At 45.2% G+C, this 23903-nt stretch overlaps 2 protein-coding genes across 2 annotated transcripts; one reads left to right on the forward strand and one right to left on the reverse strand.

Annotated features, from left to right (window-relative positions):
• Positions 1-1894: 1894 nt before the first annotated feature.
• On the forward strand, positions 1895-17388 carry WRAP73 (WD repeat containing, antisense to TP73). The gene is made up of 12 exons (XM_040533847.1): positions 1895-2054; positions 2494-2646; positions 3209-3325; positions 10250-10322; positions 11202-11305; positions 12039-12125; positions 12638-12772; positions 12862-12939; positions 13948-14053; positions 15083-15208; positions 15856-16047; positions 16959-17388. The coding sequence occupies exons 1-12, from the start codon at positions 1986-1988 to the stop codon at positions 17066-17068; spliced, it is 1350 nt and encodes a 449-aa protein (XP_040389781.1). The 5' UTR covers positions 1895-1985; the 3' UTR covers positions 17069-17388.
• Positions 17389-17690: 302 nt separating this feature from the next.
• Positions 17691-21890, reverse strand: TPRG1L (tumor protein p63 regulated 1 like). The gene is made up of 5 exons (XM_040533848.1): positions 21706-21890; positions 21523-21614; positions 20248-20424; positions 19488-19641; positions 17691-19159 (listed from the first exon to the last, which is right to left on the reverse strand). The coding sequence occupies exons 1-5, from the start codon at positions 21886-21888 to the stop codon at positions 18965-18967; spliced, it is 801 nt and encodes a 266-aa protein (XP_040389782.1). The 5' UTR covers positions 21889-21890; the 3' UTR covers positions 17691-18964.
• Positions 21891-23903: the final 2013 nt, after the last annotated feature.

The raw sequence follows: 23903 nt of genomic DNA on the forward strand, positions 1-23903 counted from the left end.
CGACCCTGCCGACCGCACGGAGCCGGGCAGCAGGCAACCAGCCACAGCATCCCGCGTGTGTCCATCCCCTCCTCTGCTGCTTCATCCCACACTTGGCTGTTCTTTCCTCCACAAGTGCTTTAACTCTGGATCTAAGGCACTTCGGAGCAAACTTTCAAAGACTTCTTAATTTTGCATAACCACCCTACAAAGCAAAACGGCCACGAGTCATCTGCCGGCTGCGCTACTGAGAGGGTCTGTGCTGAGTACCGCACACACACAAATAGCAAGGGGTTTCCTTTTGTCTTTTTTCCTCCTACCTGCTCTGGCTCCCCAAGCGTTTCAAGTTCCCCCGGAGGTCTCCCACAGACAGGAGCGGCCTGGGATTGAGGATCTATGTTATTTACTGCACTACAATCTAGTAGCGTCCCGGTCGCCTAGGCAATGACATTGGAGCTGTTGAAAGCTATGTGAAAAGTGAGGCAAAGGCTTGTGCGCTCCTTCCTGGAATACGAGGCAGTTACAAGGGGGTGGGGAATGCTCAGCCAAGCGTGCTGGGGAATTAAGCTGGTCACCAGTGCCAAAGTGACTCCGGGGCAAGCCAGCCCTCCGGGGCTCCAGCAGCAGAGCCACAGAGCAATGCTCGCCCGATGGCTGCTGTCGGGTTGGGAAGGAGACTCCATGTGCACCAAAGCTCTGCACCCCACCAGATTGCTGCTCTGGAGTTGTTTTGGTGCTTGCATTGGTCAAAATGTCCAGCTCATCCCTCCTGGGGCATTATTGGCCTGGGACAGACCATGCTCGGGATGTGCAAGGGCACCGCACTTCGCCTGGCACTGCCTGCAGTGGGAGACTGTTCCCCAAAGGACAGCAGGACTGAGAGCCTTCTTCCTTGCTCAGAACAGCTCCAGGGCCACCGGCAGGCTGGCAGGCATTTTACAGCACTCACAAGGAGGCGGCAAGCATTAGTCTTCCTTCTGCAGACTCCTCGAATATCTGTTTACTGACACCCATTTTCATAAGCTGAAGTTCTCCTGTTGACTTTCCCTTTCGACTGCATTCAGTCACTGGGGTGAAACCACCGAGAGGTGTTCGTGACCTTTAAAAAGTCGGTCGCGTGCTTGACTCACCCGCCTCCCTTCAGAGACGAACAGCCAAAGCTCTGCCCGCAGGCACCCCAAAATCGCTGCCCCTGGCTTCAGATCAGCCCGCAGGCCTTATGCGCGGGCAGAGTGAGAGGACAGATGGGTTTATGGGACCCTAAACACATTGGAGTCACTGTAGTTGGTTTTAGGGCCTAAATGCACGATCCATAAAGCGTCCCGAGAATGGGCCTCGAGCGCGTGCTCTGATCCCGCTTTTACACCGCTCACAAAGGTGGATGTGGGACGGGGCGTGCTGCCTTTGTGCAACCATGCTGGGGCTGTGTACAGGCACCGAACTGACACGGATTTGAGAGCAGGAGCCGAGCAGTGTGGGGACATCATCCTGTGGGGCTGTCAGTGCCAATGCTTTGCACATTTTGGGGCAGAGAGGCGGATCCTGGGCCTTTTCCAGGTCTGCAGCTGCCCCAGGCCTACCGGGGGGTGCACCCCGGTGCGGGCAGGCCTGCCTCCCCCCTCGGCAGCGACTCTCGGCTCTTTCTCTCTCAAAAAAAACCCTTAAGATCTTTAATTTTTAAAGATCCTGGGAGCACCGCCTTTGCTGAGGTGCTTCATTTGCAGGTGGCGGCCGCCTGGCCTCTCATTACCGCCAGTAATTAGCCGCCTGGGCCCAACCGCCTGAAACCGCAGCGAGGGGGGAAGCTCAGCCCGCGGGGCACGGCGCGAAGCCGGCGCGGGCTCTCATTACCCAGCTAATTTGCATGATAATTACTTTGTGGGCCGGGACTACATTTCCCGGCGTGCAGCGCGGCGCCCCCCCCGCCCTTATTGGCAGCCCCGCGGAGCGGCGCCTGCCCCTTCCTCCCGCGGCCGGCCCGGGGCGAGGGCTGGGCCGGGCCCGCCATGAACTTCTCGGAGCCGTGCCGGCTGTCGGGGCTGCTGGGCAGGATCTCCCCCGACGGGCGCTGCCTGGTGGGTGCCCCTGGTACCGGGCCGGCTCCTCCTGGGGCGTCGCCCCCCGGCCGCTGGGGTCCGGCGGGGCCGTGTGACGGGCTCGCGGTCAGCGCGGCGCCTTGCCCAGACCCCGGGGCTGGCGAGCAAACTCCCCCCAAAATGGGTTTGTTTGGGGGCATTAGGGCTAATTGTGCCCGACGAGCGGTCTGGGAGTTAATGAGCTCGGTTTGTTGAATGACGAGAGGCCCCCCTGCTGGCTTAAATATTCGTACAGCGGTTTGTGTTACAACAGCTATGTCAGTCAGGCCTTTTTAAAGGAGAAAAAATAAATAAATAAATAAAAAAATGTAGCTAAAGCTCTTTGGGTCAGCAGCGTTTCGTTGGGATGCAGCGAAAGTTGCAGTTTTTAGCTCTGGCGCTGACGCACCGGCTCAGCTCTGCTCTTGGTTCTGCCCAGGCTTCGTGTGTGCAGTACCGGCTCATCGTTCGGGACGTGACCACCCTCCAGCTCCTCCAGCTGTACACTTGCCTGGATCAGATTCAGTACATAGAGTGGTCGTCCGACTCCCTTTTCATCCTGTGTGCCATGTACAAGCGAGGGATCGTCCAGGTAAGCACCCGAACCAGGTATGTCTCCCGTGTGGTGTGAGTGAGAACGTAACAGCAAGCCGTTGTTCAGTGCTTTTGCTAAAGTAATTGACATTGTTATTCCTAATGCGTGGTTTGAGGCTTTGTAACTCAGCAGGCTAATATTTACAAAACTATCACAAACATCTCAGTTTGAAAACAACCAAAATTTGAATAAAATACTTAGCAAACCAATTTAAACCAAAGCTAGAGAATATCTTAGAAGCTTCTTATTTCAGCAGGAAACAAATACATGCAAGCTTGCCAAGTGGGCTAAAGCATGTTTTTTAAGTTGCTGGATGCTTAGAATATTTATCACAGAAGAAAACTCGCTTTACAATTTGTATTAACACACAGAGGTGTGGGGCTTACTTTTGTAGCGGAATCCAGCGCCAGTCCTTCATGGCTGCGGGCTTTCAGAGGTTTCCTGACCTCTCTGGTATGTGATGCAGGAACTTTTCCTCAGCTGTGGCGTGTTCTTGCAAGAAGAGGTTTAGATGAAGTGTTCGTTTGGTGCAGTCTGTTTGGTTTCCTCTCTGTCCTAGGTCTGGTCCTTGGAGCAGCCAGACTGGCACTGTAAGATAGACGAAGGCTCAGCAGGATTGGTGGCTTCATGCTGGAGTCCGGATGGTCGTCACATTCTCAATACAACTGAGTTTCATGTAAGTGTGAAGTCATGATTACTCTCGATGGTATCAGATGTTGCTGTCTGCACTTTGCCTCTTAAAATAACCAGAAGCTCTTAAAGCTGTAGTGGTGGTAAAGAACACAATGTTTTCCTATATTCACAGATGTAATCTAGGTGAATTCCAGTTTAGATGTTACTCCGTTAACATTTTATTCTCTTGTGTTTGATATAATAGAGAATGGGCACTTCAGGTTATACAGGTAAAACTGTGTGCTTAAGAAAAGTGAAGGGATAACCAGCATTTATCAAAGCATTTTTAGTAATCAAATGTGGTGTTGGTAGCTCAGGGAAAGCTCGGGTTTCTAGCAAACAAGCATAACAAAACCACATCCACAAAAATTTAAGACTGGCTGTGGAATTAAAAAATAAGCTCTTAGGTTTATAACTAGATCCTGAAAATGCTTACAGAAATGCTTGATTTTATAGGTAGGAGTCAGAAGGCTGTTGATAGAACCACTTGTGAAATTACAACTAAAGTGCATGCAAGTGCTTATTGATTAAGAGCCGTGTTCTAGGTGTAGAAACTGAAGCAGTTTGTGTGTGCTGGACACAATGGGCTTGTTGGAAGGTGTGTGGAAGTCTGACTCTCCACCTTTATAGTTTGGATTATAGCTGATGATTGATGTTATTCAGTGCAGAGAGGAATGGTCAGAAAATAACTAGGAACCACGTGCAAGAAACTTTTTCTCTTTGCTGTATCTAATCTTTTCAAAACTAGATGACGCGTTGTTGTGACACAATCCTCGCTAGCACTGAATTCAAATATTGCACTGCAAGATTTCCCTTTTTATCCCACTGACCAAGATTTCGGTGATAGATGGGGGAATTTGTGATGTGTGCATACTAGAGTTAGTGTAAGTGCTGATGTTCTCAAGGAAACCTCCAAAGAAACATGCTTGCAGCTGAAGTGTAGTTCCCCGTGCACACGTTGTGGGATTCTCTGGCAAGCCCGTTTAGTGTTTGGCCAGGGTTTTTAGTGCTGACTGAGGTAGAGATTTTTCTGGCTATAAAACAGTCTCCTTCCATTCTCCCCCACCCTTTCGGATCATGGTTAGGAGGAGTGATGAGTTTAAGCCTGAGTTTTTCCAGGAATGATTCACCTTGATGGTGATTAAAATAAAGGAGCCCAGAGCTTCAACCTGAAGTCAGTAAAGACATGCTCGCTACTCAGGCAGAAGCGTAGCAGTCTGTGTAACCCAAACTGAGGGCTGCTGCTATGTGCTGCAAGTGAGTTTCGTATGGCACATGCGTGTGGGGGTGGATGAGCAAGTATTTATTACCTCCCAACAGAACTCGGTTTGACCTTAGAGGATTTCATTAAGCCTTTGCCAAGTTGGCATCTGTGTTGGGATAAGTTTTCTTTCCAGCTGTAAACAGGTTGCTAAATTAGCTTTTGTCAGACAGCTGCCTGGGTTATGCCGATGTCTGAGTTGTGTTTACTCTATAGCATGCTAAATCCATAGTCTGGTGGGGCAGACATGAGCGGTGCTCAAGACAGAAATTGTCAGGACATTTAATATTGGTGTATTAATGAACCTTAGCAAATTCAAAGATTGCTCGGAGGGCTCAAAGGTTCCCTGTGAACCAGTGCAGCTTGGCTTTGGTAGTGTGGCACTTTCAAACAGCATCGATTAATTACTCGTACTTGTAATTCTTCAGGTCAGCATGCGAGCTCCACTGTAAACTCACAAATAACTTTTATTCCTAAGAGGATTTTTAAAAGCATACGGTTTTGCTAATTTATTTCCAGCAATCCATACTTACTTGTGCCACAGAAAACTTATTCGTCAGCTAACTTGCTGTCCAGTTCTTTTTGCAGTCAGTGCTAGAGTGAATGATGTTATGAGGCTTTTAATTGTGGGGGGTGTGGTATTTCTAACTGGAGAAGAGTGCATCAGGATTCTGACATTGCTGAAATCCATTTTGACTCAATTACCTTAAATAATAATAGCTAGAGAGCATCGCTGCCTCACAGTAACGTAAGTCTGCAAATATGATCGTTTTATTGCGGATGAGTCCGTGAAAATGCGTAGGTTTTCTGGGTCCCAGAATTATTTTGCAGAGGACAGTGATGTAGAATGGTACAGGTAGCTATCTAAATCTTCTCATAATCGCTGCAATGAACAGCACGCTGCGCAAGGCTGCTGGATGGTGCAGTCTTATGAGGGGAAGTATATACAGAGTCACTAGTTCTACCAGGCAGCCGGAAATATTCAAAGGTGCTTCCAGACTTGGAAGGCATTTTTTTAATCGTCTGCTTCCATCTTATAGCTGCACATGACAAGTGGCCAGAATAATTACAGCTTGATTTCTTTCATCACCTTGTTGTTCATACCAAGCTAGAGTACAATTCTGTTAGGGAAAGCAGTTTTGAAAAATAGTGATCCGAAGGTACTTTTTTCTTGGCTTTAATAAATAAAGACTTGGTGAAAATTAGAAAAGCGCTTTCTGAAAGCCTGCTATGCAAAGTCTACCTGGAATCTGAAAAAGCTGGCACACGGAGTCAACGCTAGTGATTCACGTAGAGCCCTGGAGGGCAGCTTGTCATCCCACGGCTATTGTTTGCTGCTCTATTTTGCAGCAGGTGCTTCCTCTCCTGCTGAAATCCTCTCTGTTTTGTGGGGCAGTTCTGTGCTCCTGCTGCGTTGTAGTGTGTCTAGCACAGCAAGCTGGTTACCTGAAGGTTCCCTGTTTTCAGTTTGTCCTGCAGAAGATGCCGTACCCGGTATTGTTCCTCTTACGGTGCTGTCCTTCCGCCCGAATGTCGGATTGATAGGCACATGTAGAGCTTAAACGAGCTGTGAGTAAAAGATGCAGAGAAAGCAAATGGAGCTTTTGCTTCTTTAAAGCTTCCAAATTTTGTGATAAGTATCTGAAGGTAATCAGCGTTGTTCTGGAGTGCTTCTTTTAAGACCCATACTTACAAACTGCACGTGCTGTGCTCTCTCTAGTTCCACTTTAGTGCTGAAGCATTAAGGAACTTCTTTAGAACTCCAGCAGCAGAAAAAATGTGTGCGTTTCTGTGTATATTGGAGCTAATCCTTAGTAACTGGAAATGGTTACGTTGGTTGAAAAATGCTTTCTGTCGAGGAATGTGCTCTGAATAATCTTCTGAAATCCGGTGCTGACAGACACTGCTATGTAAGGAGGCTTTGTGACCCAGTCAAGTCTGGGACAAAAGTTGACAGTCATTTGAGATGCAAGGTTGTTTAAAAGTGTGTTTTATCTATTGAAAATCACCAGTCTTACACCTGCCTATAGCTGTCAACATCGGGACGCAGTCCTGAACCCAGCGCTGGAGACTGTTTATCACGTTACCATCTAAATACTTTTTATTTCTCAGCTGTTTTTGGGCTATTTTAAAAATGCTTCTGCTTTTGGTTTGTTTTTCCACTGCAAAACAACAGCTGAAAACTTCTCAGACACCACTATTACTTGGATTTGAGTTGGACAACTCCACTTAATCTAGTCACCTGTAGTAAAGGATCCCTCAAAATGATCGGCCAAGCAGTGCTTGCCAGGGACTTAGCTGGCCGCAGTCTGTTCTCCTGCTGGAAAAGCAATTGTCCCTTCCCCGTGAACTCTGAGAAAAGTCAGTAAGAAGAACACAACTAATTGTGACTTTAGTGGCGTGTTTGGCTTTCTTTTCATCCTCTGTGCGTGGCAGGGGTTGGACAAGATGATCTCCAGAGGTCCCTCCAACTTCAGTCGGTCTGTGATCTTGTTTCTGTCTCTCAATCACCTCTGTCAGCTGGGCAATAAACCTCCTTGGGCTAGTTCATGTTGTCAGCTTGGGCAGGATTGTGGAATAATGTTTCATTTCCAGCGGGAAAGATGAAGGTTCCCCCTTCTGGGGACATCTAATTGTGAACATTGTTAGCCTGTGTAAGACGGGTCAGGTCCATAGGCGAAGCACGCAGTGTGTCTTTCTCAGTTCAGAAAATGTTTTTTGTCTCTAGACAAATAGAACTGAAAAGAATCCTGATTTGGGGTGTCAGAGTAGTTTGCTTTCACATGCTTTTAATGCTGGGACAAAACGTTTGGGTTAGGTGTTATGTGACTTGGGCGAGAGGTTGCAGTGAAGTTACTGCAGAACTTACACGTGGTCTCCAGTGTAGGTGTGAAAAGGCTGCAAGTTAATAAAAGGTAAGCACAGGGGAGATGCTGGAGCTGAATCGAGCATCGATCAACTCTGAAGATGAAGTGCCTTGGTCATCAAAGTATTATTATACTTGGTACCTACAATAGGCTTTGTCTTCAAAAGCGGGGGGCTTTTTTGTGTGATTGGCTAGAAACATGCTCTGGGTGCTTCTTGGTTGAGCTCTGTAGTGTCTCTGAAGTACTGCGGAGAGGGCATTCCTACAATTTATGCCTTACGTGCTAGAAATGATGTGTTAGGGAGGTAATGGAGCAACGCAGTACTACTCCAACAACGTTAATGTTGCTGAAGCTTTCTGTGGCAGTGAAGTAAGCTCACGTCTAGCTGTTAGGTGCGACAGTACAGGAATGAACAGGGAAAACATTACTGATGTCTTCTCGGGAGTTGTCAGACTCCTCCCTTTTAGAGGAGGCTCCTGAACAGCAAACGGGAGGACTGCACCTACGGGCGTAGCAGGGATGGATGCGGAAAAATTCTCAAAGGGAGGTGTACTTGCCATTTCTCTTCTGAGGTGCAGTCTCGGGCAAGGCAGAGGTAAGAGCCCTTGCACGCCCCGGGCTGTTTCTCTCTGGTAGAGGTTTCCCTCTTCATACATGCTCAGCAGTACGTTTTTGTGTTTTCCGAGGCTCTGAGCCAGTCTGTACGGTGCGGGATAGAAGTGTGTGTGACACGCAGCAGGCAAGGTGAGTTGATTGTGAGGCCAAGTAGTAACACAAATGTAAGCTTGGATGGCTTTGTCAGGAAAAATTACGATCCAGACCTCAGCATTCAAAGCTTGCAGCTGCTAAGCTTGTATTAAGTGGCTGTAGAATGCATGTGTTGTGTGTCCTGCATGTTTTGGTCGGGGGGGAACAGCAGCAAGTACATTTAACACTGCAATTAATAGGAGCAAGCAGCATATCACTATTGCAGTTGCTGTAGAAGAATGTGAGTAGGCATCGTGTTGGTATTTTTAAAGTAAATCTTGCCTGAAGAGCAGACTAACAATGTGGTATTTCTGTATGTCCGGAAGTGGGCAGTTGCAGTGATAAAACTTGATTAATGTTGCTCATCTAGTGCATTCCTCTAGGATCTGTTAAACTTCCAGGTTGGTACTGTAGATGCCTAGCTGTAATTTCATAGCTGTTAAATAAAGGATGAGAACAATAAAGGCTGCATCAAATAGGGGTCCAATAGTGCCTTTTTTACACTCAGACCGGGATCTGGTTATGCTCTTTCCTGTTATATTAAATAATAATGTTTCTTGTGTTGTCTTTTCAAGTCTCGCAAACTTTTGCATATAAAAAAGCAGTAGGAGAACTAGCTAATGATGCTCTTCTGCTTTTGGACTCCACGTATCTCTGGAGAGACGCAGCATTTGTTAGGATTCTACAGCTCGGTTTGAACACCTATCAATTGCTTTTGCTAGAAAGCGTGACTCGTGTCAGCAGTGAGAAAAACCTCCAGGTCCTGTTACAATGCACAGTCTGCAGGGTTACCTGGTAGAACAGATACACAGGATGCTACCTTGGGGTCCTCTCTCACTAAAGAATTTTACCATGTACCAATTGCTTCAGAGAAGGAAAGTAGGTATCGAGGACAAACACAAAAAAAATGCAGCAGAAACTTGTTCCATTTCTGCTGGTAGTTGGTCTGTGCTTGGTGCAGGTGGGTGAGAGAATGGTAGATGGTGCTAAAGCTTTACTTATGCAATGAATCAGAACTAATTTTGTTGTTCAGTAGTCTTGGGAAAGAAGGTTTTATGACCATGGCTCTTTATTGCAAAAATAGTTTTACCTGTTCTCTTACCTTGGTATAATAAAATGTAGGAAAACACGAGGAAAAAACTAATGCTGGAAACATTCCTTGCTCCAGATATAAATGCGAAGGTTCACATGACATCCTGATTAATGCACATATGTCTGGTGTGGCTGCCGTTGCTAAGGCAGAGGAAGTATTTGTTTTTTAATTGAATAATCTGCAGATGGCAACGCAGAGCTTCCAGAATGCAGGCTGTGACCTTGAAGAGCTGTGGAGAGGCTTGTTTTGCAGCTGACTGCCTTCTCTGCAGTTCTTGTTTGGTGGATGCACAGGTCTCCAGAAATACCCGAGATAAGATGTTTAATGCGTTTCTTTGCACACCGTATTGTAGTTCTCTTCCAATTCTTTAATTATGTAATGTTGCCTTCTTGTGGGTGGCTGAGGGAAGAGAAAAATGCAAATTAGCTGTCAAAGCTGAGCATGTATTTAAAAGAAAGCCTTGTCATTTAGTAGCCCTGTCTCAAGAGATACGACACCCGTAAGCTGCAGCAATTTCTCCTCTATTCATAAATGCAATAAACTCCTCATCTCTCTTCCAGATTCCGTGATGAAACTGCTTTTCCAACTGAAAAGTATCTATGTACAATACCTTGGCAGTTGTGTTGATAGATTCCGGCTGACATCCCTAACTTCGATATTAACAAAGTGCTTGCGTCCGTATCGGTGTTAGGCACCTGTACCCATCTAGAGTATTCGATACGTGTGTAATGTTAATTTGAAATAAGTGTCCTTGCTCGAATCGAAGAGAGTCGGGAGAGAATTCCTTGCAGGCTTTCTTAGGACTTGTTTGTGCCATGTAGAATAATTGCAAAGCTTAATTAAACCACAGAAGATGCATTTATCTACTTTGTGTTGTTGAACTAGGTTGTTTGGGTTTTTGTTTTTATTTTTTAATCTACAAAAATAAGTAAATACTTCCTTGTTTTCTCTTTGCAACAGCTGCGGATAACTGTGTGGTCCTTGTGCACCAAGTCTGTGTCTTACATCAAGTATCCCAAAGCTTGTCAGCAAGGTGAGTGTCACAACTTGAACAGGGGGATGTTATTTTTAATGTGGCACTAAGAGAAACAAAGCTGATGTGTAAAGATGAAGCACATGGTTCCGAACAGAGCAGGTTCCTAGTCCCTCCCTGCTGGAGGGCTGGCTCGCCCTCAGGGCTGCACGGCTCTGAAATCAGTACCCATGTGCCACCTACTGCAAGTGCTGCCCTAGAATCTGAGATCCTTTTCCTCACTGAGAGAAGGATTACAGCTGATCTACGTGCCTGTTCTTTCTGTCCTGGTCCCCTCTGAAAGGTCCTATAAGACATTAAATTAAGCTGGATGCACTGGTGAAGAAAAGCACTAATCCAAAGTGCCTCATTTTACACGTGAAAAGATTTGAAAGGGAAGCTCCTGTCAGAACTGTCTGCAGCGTGACTGTGGTTAGCGGTTTCCTGGCTGAGGTTTGTATATAATAGTCGCACGTGTGCTGAAGATGGCAATGGATTTCTTATTTTATGAGTGGACAGGACACACACCTGGAAGCTGATGGGATACCGGTAATTGCATACCTAACACATGCGGCTAGGCTACATGAACTGTTTGTTTGAAATCTGTGGATTTTTTGTAACAACTGTCTGTCAATAATCTAACAGTCTTTTTAGAAGTGTGATGAAGTTCTGCAGTAGCTGGAAAGCTGCATCCTTAGAAATCATATATTCAAAGTCCAAGAATTGCATAAGGAAATTAGTGAAAACTACTCATTGACTTGATTAATGGGATCTTCTGTAAAACTTTTTTCCCTCTCCTCTTACTTCCCCCTTGAATTAGGAGTAACTGCTTTTCATTGAAGAATCATCACTTATTCTGCCTTATTTTCTCTTAGCGTTACCTTTCTGTCTCCTTGCCAGGGATCGCTTTCACTAAGGACGGCCGCTATATGGCAGTAGCAGAAAGACGCGACTGCAAAGACTTCGTCAGCCTCTTCGTATGCAGTGACTGGCAGCTACTCAGGGTAAGACATGTCCCTGTCTTCCACGGCTTCTGCATAAATGACAAGCATCTGTTGTACACTACTTTAAACACCGTCACTTGGGTAGTCTGGTTTTAGACTTGCCGGTGTATTTTCTAGCCAGCATCTGGCTCCTTTGCTGGCCTGCAGGCGTGCTCCCATAGCAGAGGGATTCTGTTCAGGAAGCTGTATATGCTGCATGTGTGTAAAGAATTTCTGATGGAATGCAGAGGTTCCACCTTTAAATTCTGCATGAGCTTCTTTACAACAAACTATTCTACAGTAATGCTGAAGGTATCTAATGCATGACAAAGTGATCATTTAAATTGTCATAAATCTTTTTATTTTCAATTTAAAGATGAAAATGGTCTATGAAGAATATATGCTTGCATGTCTTGGACTGGATGAATCCGAGAAATTAAAACCCTTTCTGAGACAAGGAATTAGGTTAACCAGATTTCTTGGCTGATTCAGTGTAACTACCTTTGGTTTTTTTATGAAATGCTGTTAATTTTAAGATGCTGCAACTTTTTGCCCTTTTTCTACAGTTTCTTGGGTTTCTCTTTCTGGAATATTTTTTCATAATAGTAAAGTATCTGTTTCTACGTTAGCATACAAAATGCTGTTACCTTTGTGGGAGATTTTAAAAGTACAGAACCAAGGATTATGTTTAGGTCAGATGCAACGGTATTTGGTAGTACAGTGTTTCTAATTACTTTTTATCTTTTGGGGACAGCATTTTGACACTGAAACACAAGATCTGTTTGGGATCGAATGGGCTCCCAACGGCTGTGTTCTGGCAGTGTGGGATACGTGTCTAGAGGTATGAGGAAAAAGCTTATTTTCTTAGAATTTGGGTTGTTTTTTAGAGCTGCCGTGTAGCAGTAACTGAAATAGCTAGTATTGTAATACTTTCTAAACAAATATGACAAAAGCTGAACTCAAATGAAACATTTAAAATATGCCTGTATTGTCAATGGGCATCCTTACAAGTGTATGTCAAACTGTTATGTAGGTCTTTATTTAATGGTAACATTATCACATTAAATTTCTAATTTATTTAAAAATACATTAGTTTTGATTGTGAATGTTGTGCAAGCAGCTGTTCAGATAAATGAGTTGTGCTTTAAAGTAATATTGTAGAAATCTTATTACGTTGCACAATAATTTTGTGCATCTATGCCTAGAGCCTCGCCTCATATCGCAGATAAGACACTATGCCCTTTGTATTAAATTTCTGTGCTTTAACCAGGGAGAGCTTGGCAGGAGTGTTTTTGCCTGCCTATGGCTTTTAATGATATTGTTGTTGTTTAGAATCATCAACTTTTTTTTCAGTATAAAATATTGCTGTACTCCCTTGATGGCAGACTGCTGTCCACATACCGGGCGTATGAGTGGTCCTTAGGCATAAAATCAATTGCCTGGAGTCCCAGCAGTCAATTTTTGGCAATTGGCAGCTATGATGAAAAGGTAAGAAGTAGGTTTTTTCTCTTTTCTGTCTAAACCATTTGCAGAATTTTGTCGTAACAGTTCTGTCTTGCAATGCTTCCTTGAATTAGGTGCGTATCTTGAACCACGTAACTTGGAAAAAGATCGCAGAGTTCGAACATCCAGCAACGGTTGCTGACACAAAGACTGTAAGTACGGATCCAAAATCTATTGATAATTGCCAGCACTCTGTTGGTGCAGCTATTTGTATCTGAAGATGCTAGTAAGTCCATTTCATGCTGGAGAGTAGGTTTATTTCCTTGTAAGGTATGAACAGTGCTTGAGAACTCCCTTGAAAACTAGGGGATGTAAGAGAAAGAGGAATCCTTTCAAATTTTTTGGAATACAGATATGATTCTCAGTGTTGGCACTAGTAGATTCTCAGAGGACTTCTGTCATATGCCAGTGTATTTTGATGTAGATGGTGATTGCATTACCAATTTGGGTTATGCAGATGATGACAAACGGGGAAACTTAACAGAAGCGATTTCTCAACTTTAAACAGCATTTGAAGTGGATTGTGATTAGATGTGTCTTGTATTTACAAGCTCATCCAGCTCACCTAAAGAGAGTTTCCTGTAAACATCTGTCATTGTTTATTTTTATCCTTGCATATATGCGTAGTCTCTGGCCCCATAGATTCTGGGTAGTTGCCTGCAGGCAGAGAGCTGTAGCTCTTGTTCCAAAAATCATAAGCTGCTCTCGTTCTTCAAGTCTTCAAGGTAAAAAGAACAGTGTAGTAGTGCTGCGTGCAGTTGAGGCGGAAAGCCTGGTCTTGTGTCTGGACAGATATCCTTTAAGAGTTCACATGTGTAGACTGTTAAGTCTGCAAAATCCCCATGGCAGTGCTGATGCCTCTTAACCAGAAGCAAGGCATGATCCATTAAACGCACCTCAGCAAAAACTTTTCCTTTCATTTATTTTCACTTTCATTTATTTGTCACGGGAGTGTTCTCTTGATCATGGTTCCAACAAACAAATGATTCACTGAGAATGTCGGACTCAGTATTTGCCTGCTGGAACCCTTTCCTTTTTTAATGAACTAGGGGGTGCTGAGATGTAATACACTTGAGCAGTGGAATGTGAATGATTTGTTAATAGTCCATGTTCAAATGCTCCTAGGCCCTTCTGTAGAGCTCTCACTTGTTTCTTTGTAGGTTGTGTATAAAGAAGTGGAGAAACCTCCATCGGTTGAAACGGAGAGGCTTTCGTTCCCACCGACAAGAGCGTTGGCTAGTTCTCTCTTCAGCACACAAAGTAAATGTAAGCCAGAGTTTACTAAAATGAAACACTTGAGCTTGCCATTTGAACTCTTTCTATAAATAAACATCATAGGTAAACTCTGCCTGTTTGATATTGGAATGGATCCTCTGGATGCTCTGCTCAAGTCTCCGGAGTTAACCAAAGGGCTTCAAGGGCAGTAAGCATCCCTGCTAGCGAGGGTGCTGTCTGCAGGGTGGTTTGAAGGCAGGCTAAGGCTAGTGGGGTATTGTACAAGAGAACTGTAATTGCTTGGGCATAGGGGACGTAGCCAGATCTCAGTCCTGGAGTTGCTTGAAAGAATTATCTTAACATTGTGTGTGTTTTTCTGATCTGTTCAACTTGTGCAATATTATTTCATGCCTTGGAGTTGAATTAACTGTGGCAGATAATAGTGATAGTTCACCTGACTAGTGATTAAGAATCTTATCATAGTTTGTGGCAGTTTCAGTGATTTTTATAAAAAAAGATAAAAACTGGAAGGTGTTGCAGCATTGCTATTTGTTTTAGGATAGATTAATCCTTTAGTATGAGGTCATGTAAAAAAGCAAGAAAAGAGGATTTGGCTTTTGTCTGGGAAGCTGTAGTCCTAGCAATGCTTTAAGCTTACCCCCAGACAAAGGACTCTGAAATGCTAAAGAGAAAGTAGACAATGTATAATTAGCATTTTTCTGTTGTTTTTACTGTCTTATTTTTTGTGGTACTGTAACAGTAACTTACCTTTGTCTTGACCTTTGCCTTGCACTGGTATTTGTTAGAGATACTAGTGGAAAATTTCATCTTACATATTTTTCATAGTTTAGTTTCAGAATTGCTAGGATTTCTAGTCCGTTTTTTTGTAGAAGGGTAAGAAAAATAAACTGTTGATATGAAGATGCAATGTCTTAAAAACCACTGAGGTTTCTGATTGAAACATCTTGGAGAAGAGTAAAATCCTGTCCTATCATTTGAGAGATTTTTTTTAACAGTCGGAATAAAAATATTTTGTCCATGCAGGCTTGTTTAGTAAAGCACTTTTATTTCCACTTCCAGATGACATTTCCCAGGTGCCGGTCTCTTTCCAGTATATCAAACCAGTTGCTGATAGGGCTAATCCCAAAATGGGGATTGGGATGTTGGCATTCAGTTCAGACAACTGCTTCCTGGCAACCAAAAATGGTGAGTTCCTACTGCCCCCTAGTAAAAGGGAAACCTCCTCGTTATACGTGGTGTTTTCTTACAGAAATGGGCAATAATGGATGAGTTATTTTGCTCTGTGGAAAGACTGAGGGCCTATTTAAAATTGGATCTCTACTATGTAAACACTTAACTGCAGCGGAAATTCAGCGTATGTTCTGTGTAGCATGTGTAAAGTATTGCGAGCTGTGAGACCTGCTTACCATTACGTTACCTTGGTTTGGGCTTTATATTTAACAGAAATAGTCTGTTCTGTATTTCCTCAAATCTATATGAGGTCACTGTATTGGAAAATGAAGTACACGAATCCTTCCTCTATTTGTGCAGTGTGTGTCTCTTGGAAGGCGGAATTCTTCACAACCTGTTGTAGTGCGACTTTTGATTAACACAAATAGTAAAAGTTGTGGGATCAACATTCAATTTTTCCCTTTGACAGGCCCGAGGGATTTGTTTTGTCAGGATGCGAAAGTTGTGGTTCAGAGGCAAAGCCTGCTAACAGGAGCAGAATTGTGAATAATTTGATAAAAGCCAGTGATGGACTGGAGGACAAACCGAGTTGCTTCGAAAAAGGCTGAGAGATCTGTTTTTCCTTCTGCTATTCATGTGATTGCCTCTTTGTTTTCTGACAGATAACATTCCTAATGCTGTCTGGATCTGGGACATTCAAAAGCTGAAGCTATCTGTAGTCCTAGAGCAGCTGTGTGCTATCCAATCTTTCCAGTGGGATCCACGACAACCTCGACTTGCTGTGTGTACAGGAAATAGCAAAGTCTACTTATGGTCCCCAGCTGGATGTGTGTCAGTGCAGGTTCCAGTGGAAGGTAAAGCTTTCTGCAGTTACTCCCACAAGCAATCGTCAGCTTCTTATAAACTTCTTTTTCCACTTTTATATTGGTCCAAGCATTATTGTGTAAAGGTTTAGCTGTGTTCTTGGAGCTTCTTAAAACCAGGTGTTTCTACCCTTTGAAAAGACATTTGAAATGAGACAGCAAACACAGTAAAATACATCATGGACAGAGCACAGGGGCTAATGATTTACTTGTCGCTTTAATCACGTGATATGTTGAGTTCTTAAGCTTTACATTCTCCTAAGTTTATTTACATAGGAACTGTCATTGTGCAGAATGCCAAGAGTTGTAATACTCTGAAATGACTGGAATGTCTTGAGGTATTCTGAAAACAACTAAACTACAACTGCAAAAATACAAGCAGGGAAAAATGTGTGAAGTCCCCTATGTAAAGAGGGAAGAACGTATGGGAACCTGAACTCTAGGTCAGCCTGTGTTATGAGAAGCTTTATGGTTTGCAGTGAGTGATACCAGGCCATTAGCTAGATCACAATGTCCTTCTGCTTATTAAACAGAAAATAAATCAAAGATTCAACTTTTTCCTCTCTCCACAAGTAGCAGCTGGATCATCAGAGCATGCAGCTCTGCAGCAGTGGACAGTCTTGTGGCATTTGTTTGCATTAAAATGATGAGTCTCCAAACTTGATTATGCTTGTATATGGAGTACAAAGTAACTGTTGGCTTTGGGGAAACGGTCAATAACAGATTACTTGCACTGAGATACTGGAGAGCAGATTGGCTCTACTATAACAGGAACAAAACCAAACACTGTTAAAGCTTCTAAAGTAGGAGGATATTTTTTTGCAGTGTGTGTGACTTAGCCTAGGAAAAGGCCTGGAATAAGAGGTGGTTTCTTGCTGACAAACTGTGATCTGTTTCTGCAGGTGAATTCCAGATCGTCTCTCTCTGCTGGCATCCTAGTGGAGATTCCATGGCACTTCTGAGCAAGGAGAACTTTTGTATGTGTTACTTGGAAAGAGAAGAGGTGAAATAACTATCAGCTGCATTAAAAATGCTCTTAAATTTGGGGAAGAGGGTCAAACCCCATTGCCCAATCTGAAGGTTTTTGTACTTATATTTATTTGAAGGTGCGTAACCAAACTCCAATCTGTAAAGCACTGTTTATATTTGAATGGTGTTGCAACTAAAGCACAGAGAATGAAGTCTGGATTTTAAGAAAACTAGTTTTCATGTAGTTGAATTTCCTTTGAAATTTTGTCAACTAGGGAATCTTACTTTCTAAAATTGTATCTGAGTGTATATAATGTATAGCTGTTATTTAAATTTGATAATTTCCAATAAATATTTTGATAGTTATAAACTTGGTATGACTCTAACTATAAACCTGTACTACCCTAGACTTACTGCACTGAATCTTTCCAAGAAGGATCATACCTGATACTTTAGAATATATTCTAGGGAACTGAAAGGGGAGTTTCTGAACCAGCTATCTAATGTTCAGTAAGGAAAGAGCTGTTGGACCATCCTTTATCTTTCATTTGAGTAGCCAGCCTATGATTCTTCAAGGGAAGGGAGCACCTTTATGAATTTTTTTCTTCTGCTACTTAATTTGACAGGCTCAGTCTCCACAGATGAAGAACAAAGAACAAATATAGTTGCATTTAACTTTATTGCAAGATAAAATAAATAGATACCTTAGAAAATGCATTGAGAGGGGCAAGCAGCTTGTTGCATTCCATCATGATTTCAGCTTTATATAAATTTCAGAAATCCACACCTACTTTCAGTTCAAGAAAATACCACTGCAGCACAGCACTTACTCAGTATTGTAGTTATGCAGACAAATGCTCTGATAGACCAGGGTGTATAGAAAGTCCTATGCAATGGCCAAGCTTGTTACGGTAACCTCAGGAGTAATTCTGGTTTTAGTATCTCTTGCACCACTCCTGAAATGGGGTACTAGAGACTAGTATGAGGGTAAGTGCAAGAAAGTATAAACCAAGACTGACACAGTGCTTAAATTTTTAGGTATTAGGAAGTCCTGTACTGCTGCTGTCCCAAACCACCATAAATTTAGGAAAAATTACAAAGACTATAAATCTAATCAAAGTAGAATTACTTTAAGTTGTAAAACTGTTCTTCTAAATAATAACTTCAAAGGTAAATGTTTACGAGGCTTTTGGCAACATTCAAGATAGTCTTTAGTCTATGGTTGCAGCAAGAAAACATGTAAGAAAATGGCAAGTTAGATTCCAGGGAGAAAGGGAGCTATTCTTTACAAAAAGCTAATATATTCAGCCATATACTTCCATTTACAAAGTAATGGTTCGTGTACACTGCTCCTGAGCAGATGCAGCAGTACAGCTTTAACAAAATTTGCTGACTGCTTTCCTAAAGAATGACTGACACAGCTTTCAGAATTCTTAACAGGCATTAATCAAAATGCTAAGATTACTGTAACTGAGGCACTAATACCTCTCTAAACAATCTCAAGCACACCACATGATTTGACACTGTATAGGGCACTGTAATATGGCATGAACATGCTGCAGTATCTTGGATAGCTGTGTAGAGTGTTTGCAGCAGAAATCAATCGCATGGAATTAACCGGGAAGAACATGTAGTTAGAAATGGAAGAGGAAATAACGACTGCTCGCTGGCCCTGTCTAAGACCCAGTAAGAACTGTAAGTTAAATACAAAACACAAGAGTGACACCACCTTGTGTCCGCTTCAGGTTAAGCTGGCTTGTGCATTCTAGTGACTTCCTTAACAACCAGGGCCTCCTGGGACCTATTAGTTCTACAACCACCCCCTTTCATTCCTGTAATTTTTCCCCTTTGATTATCAAATATTCTGCCACAGTGTGTACTCTCCCCAGGAGACTAATATAAAATCACTTTCCCTTGAAAAGATTAAATGCAATGAATTTTAAAATCCAATTTTGCCTCTTGTCATGGAGTAGCCGAGTTTGGCTTCATTGTTGATGAAGGACATCAATCCCAGGTACGTTTCGATCAGAAGAGGACGCTCCAGCACTAGCACACCGTTAGCCCTTCCTGGCAATGGACACTCCTTATGGGCCTTCTTCACAGCTTGAATTAGCTGGGTTTTAAAATTTTCCAACTGAAAGAAAAAAAAACAAAAACAAAACACCAAGATGTTTTTCCATTGTTTTAAAAAGCGTTACGCTTTCACAGGCAAAGAGGTGCTGATGTTGAAGTGTAAAGCATTAACACTACAGCTGTAGTTGTCATGGATCTCACACGTCATAATCTTTACCTTCTGACATTTAATATGGAGAATGGGGAAACACAGCTTGCAGCTCTAAGTTCTGTCCTTGATTTAGCTGCTTCTGTTTGATTTACCTGCTGTGTCTTTTCAAAATAACCTAAGTAGTATCCAGCCTACGATACCAAGAAGCCACCTAGAATAGAAGTGGCGATTCCCTTACTAGACAAAGGGATGTGATCTTCTCATCAGCATCTGCCATGGGATGTTCGGTGAAGGTGGCGTACGGGACACTTGTTGACCACGGGTTCCATCGGCTGATGAAGGAGGCACGGCTTTGCTTGTCCCACTGAATACGAACCCCAATACCTTCTCGCCTGAGGTTGAAGACAGCAGAATTGATACAGTAAGAATTCTTTACTCTTTGCAGTGAGTTTAATTAGAGGCATACCTTCTGAAAGAGTCCTACTTAAAACTGGCAGCTAAACTGTATGGTAATATGCTTTTTCTCTAGGAAAGTGATAAAATAATTAAACATCTAAATAATTCTATCCCTGCAACACGTAAAGATACATTCTTATAAGCTGAGTGCAAAAAGGTTACGCTGATGAGACATCTAGGACACAAAGGCTAAACCGCACTGTCTGTAGTAACCTACACTTAAGTATGACCTGACCTTTATACCTGGCTTTTTAATAATGCTACGGTACTGCTACTGCTTACTGCGTTACAAAACGGCAATGAACTTCTCCCAAATCTACTGGTCTTGTCCTTGAACAACTCGCTTTTAATGCGACTAGTAAGTGTTCAAGCAAGACCACAGCTACTCTGATCTTCCAGTGAAGCTTCAGTAACTGTAAAGGCAGTAAATGAGTTAACACCAGCAAAAGGAAGAATCCTCAAAACATGTCCAATGGTTAAAACTAAAGGCTGTCAGCTCAAGCTACTTAGGGTAACGCTACAATATTACTCCATAAACTTACTTGTTCAGAGATTTAGGTGGGAACTCAAACTCTCCTACAGAGATGGTATCAACTGCATTGAGTGAAATCCTCGTCACGTGCTGGCACTGCAGGCTGATGAAGTCGTATTTGCAGATCAGAAGGGACCGATCTGTGATGAGAACGAGACGCTCCTTCTCGTTGTTCCAGTGATCAATTCTGGTAAGGTAACAAGACCGAGCTTTAGCGGTCTTCTTGGCTGGCTAGAAACATTGTACAGCCTGATGGGACAGAAGAGCTGCTAAGGAGAACAAACTGAAGTTTTAGTCAGGCCAGATTTTCCATTGTAGCCTTTGCTTGGAATCATCAAGTCTGATAAGAGGTTGAATGTCCCAGCGCAGAAATGGAACAACATCAGAAAACAAGAATATCAGAGTAGGTCGGAAGATACTGAGAAAGAGCTCTAGGGCTATCTCATGCTGCCTGAGCCCAAGTGCTACAACTGCTACAATTCAGGGACCCAGCGCTAATTGGGGCAGGTGAGTTTCCAACAGCTCGCCAGGAAGTGAAGAGTTCAATGCTGTGCCCTTAGCATGCTGCCACATTTACTAAATTAATAGCTGCATTTGTGCATGTTCAGGGGAGAAAAAGTCTTTTATAACTGCTGTGTATGTGGTGTGACTTAACGTATTAATCTGTAAGAGCATCTGTACACCCACAACTGGTCAGTTTCTTCACGTTTAACATCAGATCTTACCTTTCCCTGCATGTTTTGCCACACTACCTTCTTGAACCATCACAGCTGTGCCACAATCTCATCCTCAGGGCATCTAAAGCTGGTCCTACTTTCACTCTAAGGGCGACGAATTCAGCATTCAACCTTGAAACCTGCTACAGCTTATTTTTACCGCTTTCGCTGTCTTACAAAAATTAATAAACGTTGTTTCACCGGGAATGGAAACATAAAGCTGATGAGACCGCAATCATTCTCGTAGCGTAACGGTAATTACAAACAGGGCTTGGACGGAGCCTTTCTAGGTGGCAGGGCACGTTCCCTGCCGCTCTGAGGTGTGCCGTGGGGGAAGGCCTGGAGCTGGCCCTGCTGCCTGCAGGTGGGGCTGGGAGATGGGGGCCGGGGGCTGGGAGATCGGGGCCTGGTGTTGTCTGCGGACGGCAGCAGCTCTTGCTTCGCCCCCAGCCCCTCACACCACGTTCTTCCCCCTTCAGCCCCGCTCACCGGCGAGGGGCAGGACCCACCTTTAGCCCGTCGCCCCCCCCAGCCCCCCTTACCCCCTCCCCCCCCCCCAGCCCCCTTACTCCGCCAGCAGCCACACGCTCTGCACCTCCCCGTCCTCGGCGGGCGTCAGCACGGCGCGGATCTCGCCGACCGCCTGCTCGACGGCTCCGGGCTGCGGGGAGAGGAACGGGACGGGGGCGGTGAGGTGAGGGGGGACCGGGGGAGGGAGACCGAGGAGGGGTCGGGGCCGAGCCGGGCCCTACCCGGAACACGAAGAAGTCCCGCAGGCGGCCGCGGCGGGTGGCGGTGCGCACGGGCAGCGGCCGCAGGCTCTGCCGGGCGGGGGGGCCGCGGGGGGACAGCGGCACCGGGGCCGCCACCCCCAGCACGGCCGCGGGGCCGCAGCCCCCCGGGGGGCCGCCCGCCGCATCGCCCAGCGGCAACATGGCGGCGGGGCGGGAGGGGCGGGGCTAGAGCGAGGGGCGGGGCTTGCGGGATAACTCCCGGGAGGGGGCGGGGCTTGGGTGCTGGGTTAGGGTCGGGGTTAGATTTAGGGTCAGGGTTGGGGTTAGGGTTAGATTTAGGGTTAGGGGTTAGATTTAGGGTTAGGGCTAGATTTAGATTTAGGATTAGGGGTTAAATTTGGGGTTAGGGGTTAGATTTAGGGTTAGGGTTTGGGTTAGATTTAGGGTTAGGTTTAGATTTAGGGTCAGGGGTTAGATTTAGGGTTAGGGTTAATTTAGGGTTAGGGTTTTGGTTCAGGTTAGGGTTTGGGTTAGAAGGGTTAGAGTTTGGGTTAAATTTAGGGTTAATGTTTGGCTTAGGTTTACGTTTAGGGTTAGGTTTCAGGTTAGATTTAGGGTTAGGGTTCAGCTTCAGGGCTGGGTTTGGGTTCAGGTTTTGCTTTTGTTTTATGTTTATGTTTATGTTCGGGTTAGGGTTTGGGTTTGGGGTGGCTGCACTGGCAATGGTTTCACAGTCACCGAGCGGGGCTTGTACCGATCCAGGGCCTTGTCTGCTTCTGGTGCTGAGGACACACGGGGCAGGGGCGCAGCCCGCAGCCGTGACCCCGCTAACCAGAGGCACAGCAAGGGACAGCCACGAGCTGGAGCCCTCCGGCCCGTGCCGTGCTCAGTGTGCTCGACAGCAAAGGTTAAATTATGCTGGGGAACGACTGGCAAGTTAACGTTTGTATTTCTCCAGTCTCTGTCTTTATTGCAGATATTATCATCGCTATTTTTAGAGCCGTGCTGTATCCCTGACTGCTTTCCAGGGCTGCTTTCCCCGAAGCCAGGAGATGACATCTTTGGCAGGCGGTTGTGCTGGGAATGATACGGAATTGAAACCATACTGACCTGCCTCCGCAGACGGCGCTGGGCTGCAGACACCCACCTCTCACGTGTGGTTCCTGAGCTCTCTGCTGTCCCGTCTGCAACCCTCGCTCCCACGAGCACAGGGAGACGGCAAACCTCGCCTAGAAAAGGGCTTAGGAGGGCACCGCGGGGCTGGCTTACAGCGGTGAAACCATGGCCGTTGAAACTACCAAGACCTCTCACCGAAATAAAGTATTTCTTAATAAAGCCTTCTTAAAAGATATTATCACAGCTCTCTTCCCTGCATGTGTTTATCATAACTCGGGTTCCCTGCCGGCAGCCCGACGTGGCGCTTTGCTGCTCGGGTAGGATGCTGCGGGTCCCGTCCTTTTCAGCGCTGCTCGGAGCAGAACTGAGGTGTACCTGGTGCTTCCTCTGCTTGTTTGCGAGGGGAAGAACGTGGGCTTGTGCAAGGGTAATTGTGACCCTCAGAACAACTCTCCCTTGGTGAGAGAGCTCAGGAGAAGGTCAGTCCCCTGCCAGCTCTTCAGGCCTCGCTGTGTCCGCAAAGAGCGGTGGTAACTCCGCTGATGCTCCTGGTAGGTTTTTGGGGTGGAGATGTTCGGAGGAGAGCGGGGCGGGGCTGGGGAGAGGGACCCCCGCTGCGAGCCACCTGGGCTTGGGCAGGTCTGGGTCATTTTGCAGTCACCCAGCTGCAGTAAAATCCAGTCTGCTCCTCTTTTTGTGCTTTCCCCCTCAGAGCAGAGAGCTGGGGAGGAGCAGGCAGGTAGCTGTTTAATCCTGCTCCCCAGCTCCCTCTGCCCAGTGCAATCCCCCCGAGGCACTGGTCCTTCAGCAGCGCCCTTCCAGCGCTGCGCCTTCCCTGGCAGCCCTGCACGCAGAGCACGACTTCCTCGGGAAGAGAGCAGGTTTTGTTTTCTGCTAGAGCGTGTAGGAAGAGTAAATCTTCGCAGGATGCCTTAGATTGGCTGCAAAGGGCTTTGGGATGGTGTGGATAGAAGTTGCCCTTGGTAGTGCAAAGGGGCTGTCGGGGAAACAAGCCCACAGCCTTCGTGCTGCGGTTCCACAGGGTTCCCCCTCCTCTGGTGGGGCTGGACGCAGCTGGTGGGAGGGATTTGTGGCTGTCA

The sequence above is a fragment of the Cygnus olor genome, chromosome 21 (genome assembly GCF_009769625.2).
Source record: "Cygnus olor isolate bCygOlo1 chromosome 21, bCygOlo1.pri.v2, whole genome shotgun sequence".
In the NCBI taxonomy this organism is placed as follows: Eukaryota; Metazoa; Chordata; class Aves; order Anseriformes; family Anatidae; genus Cygnus; species Cygnus olor.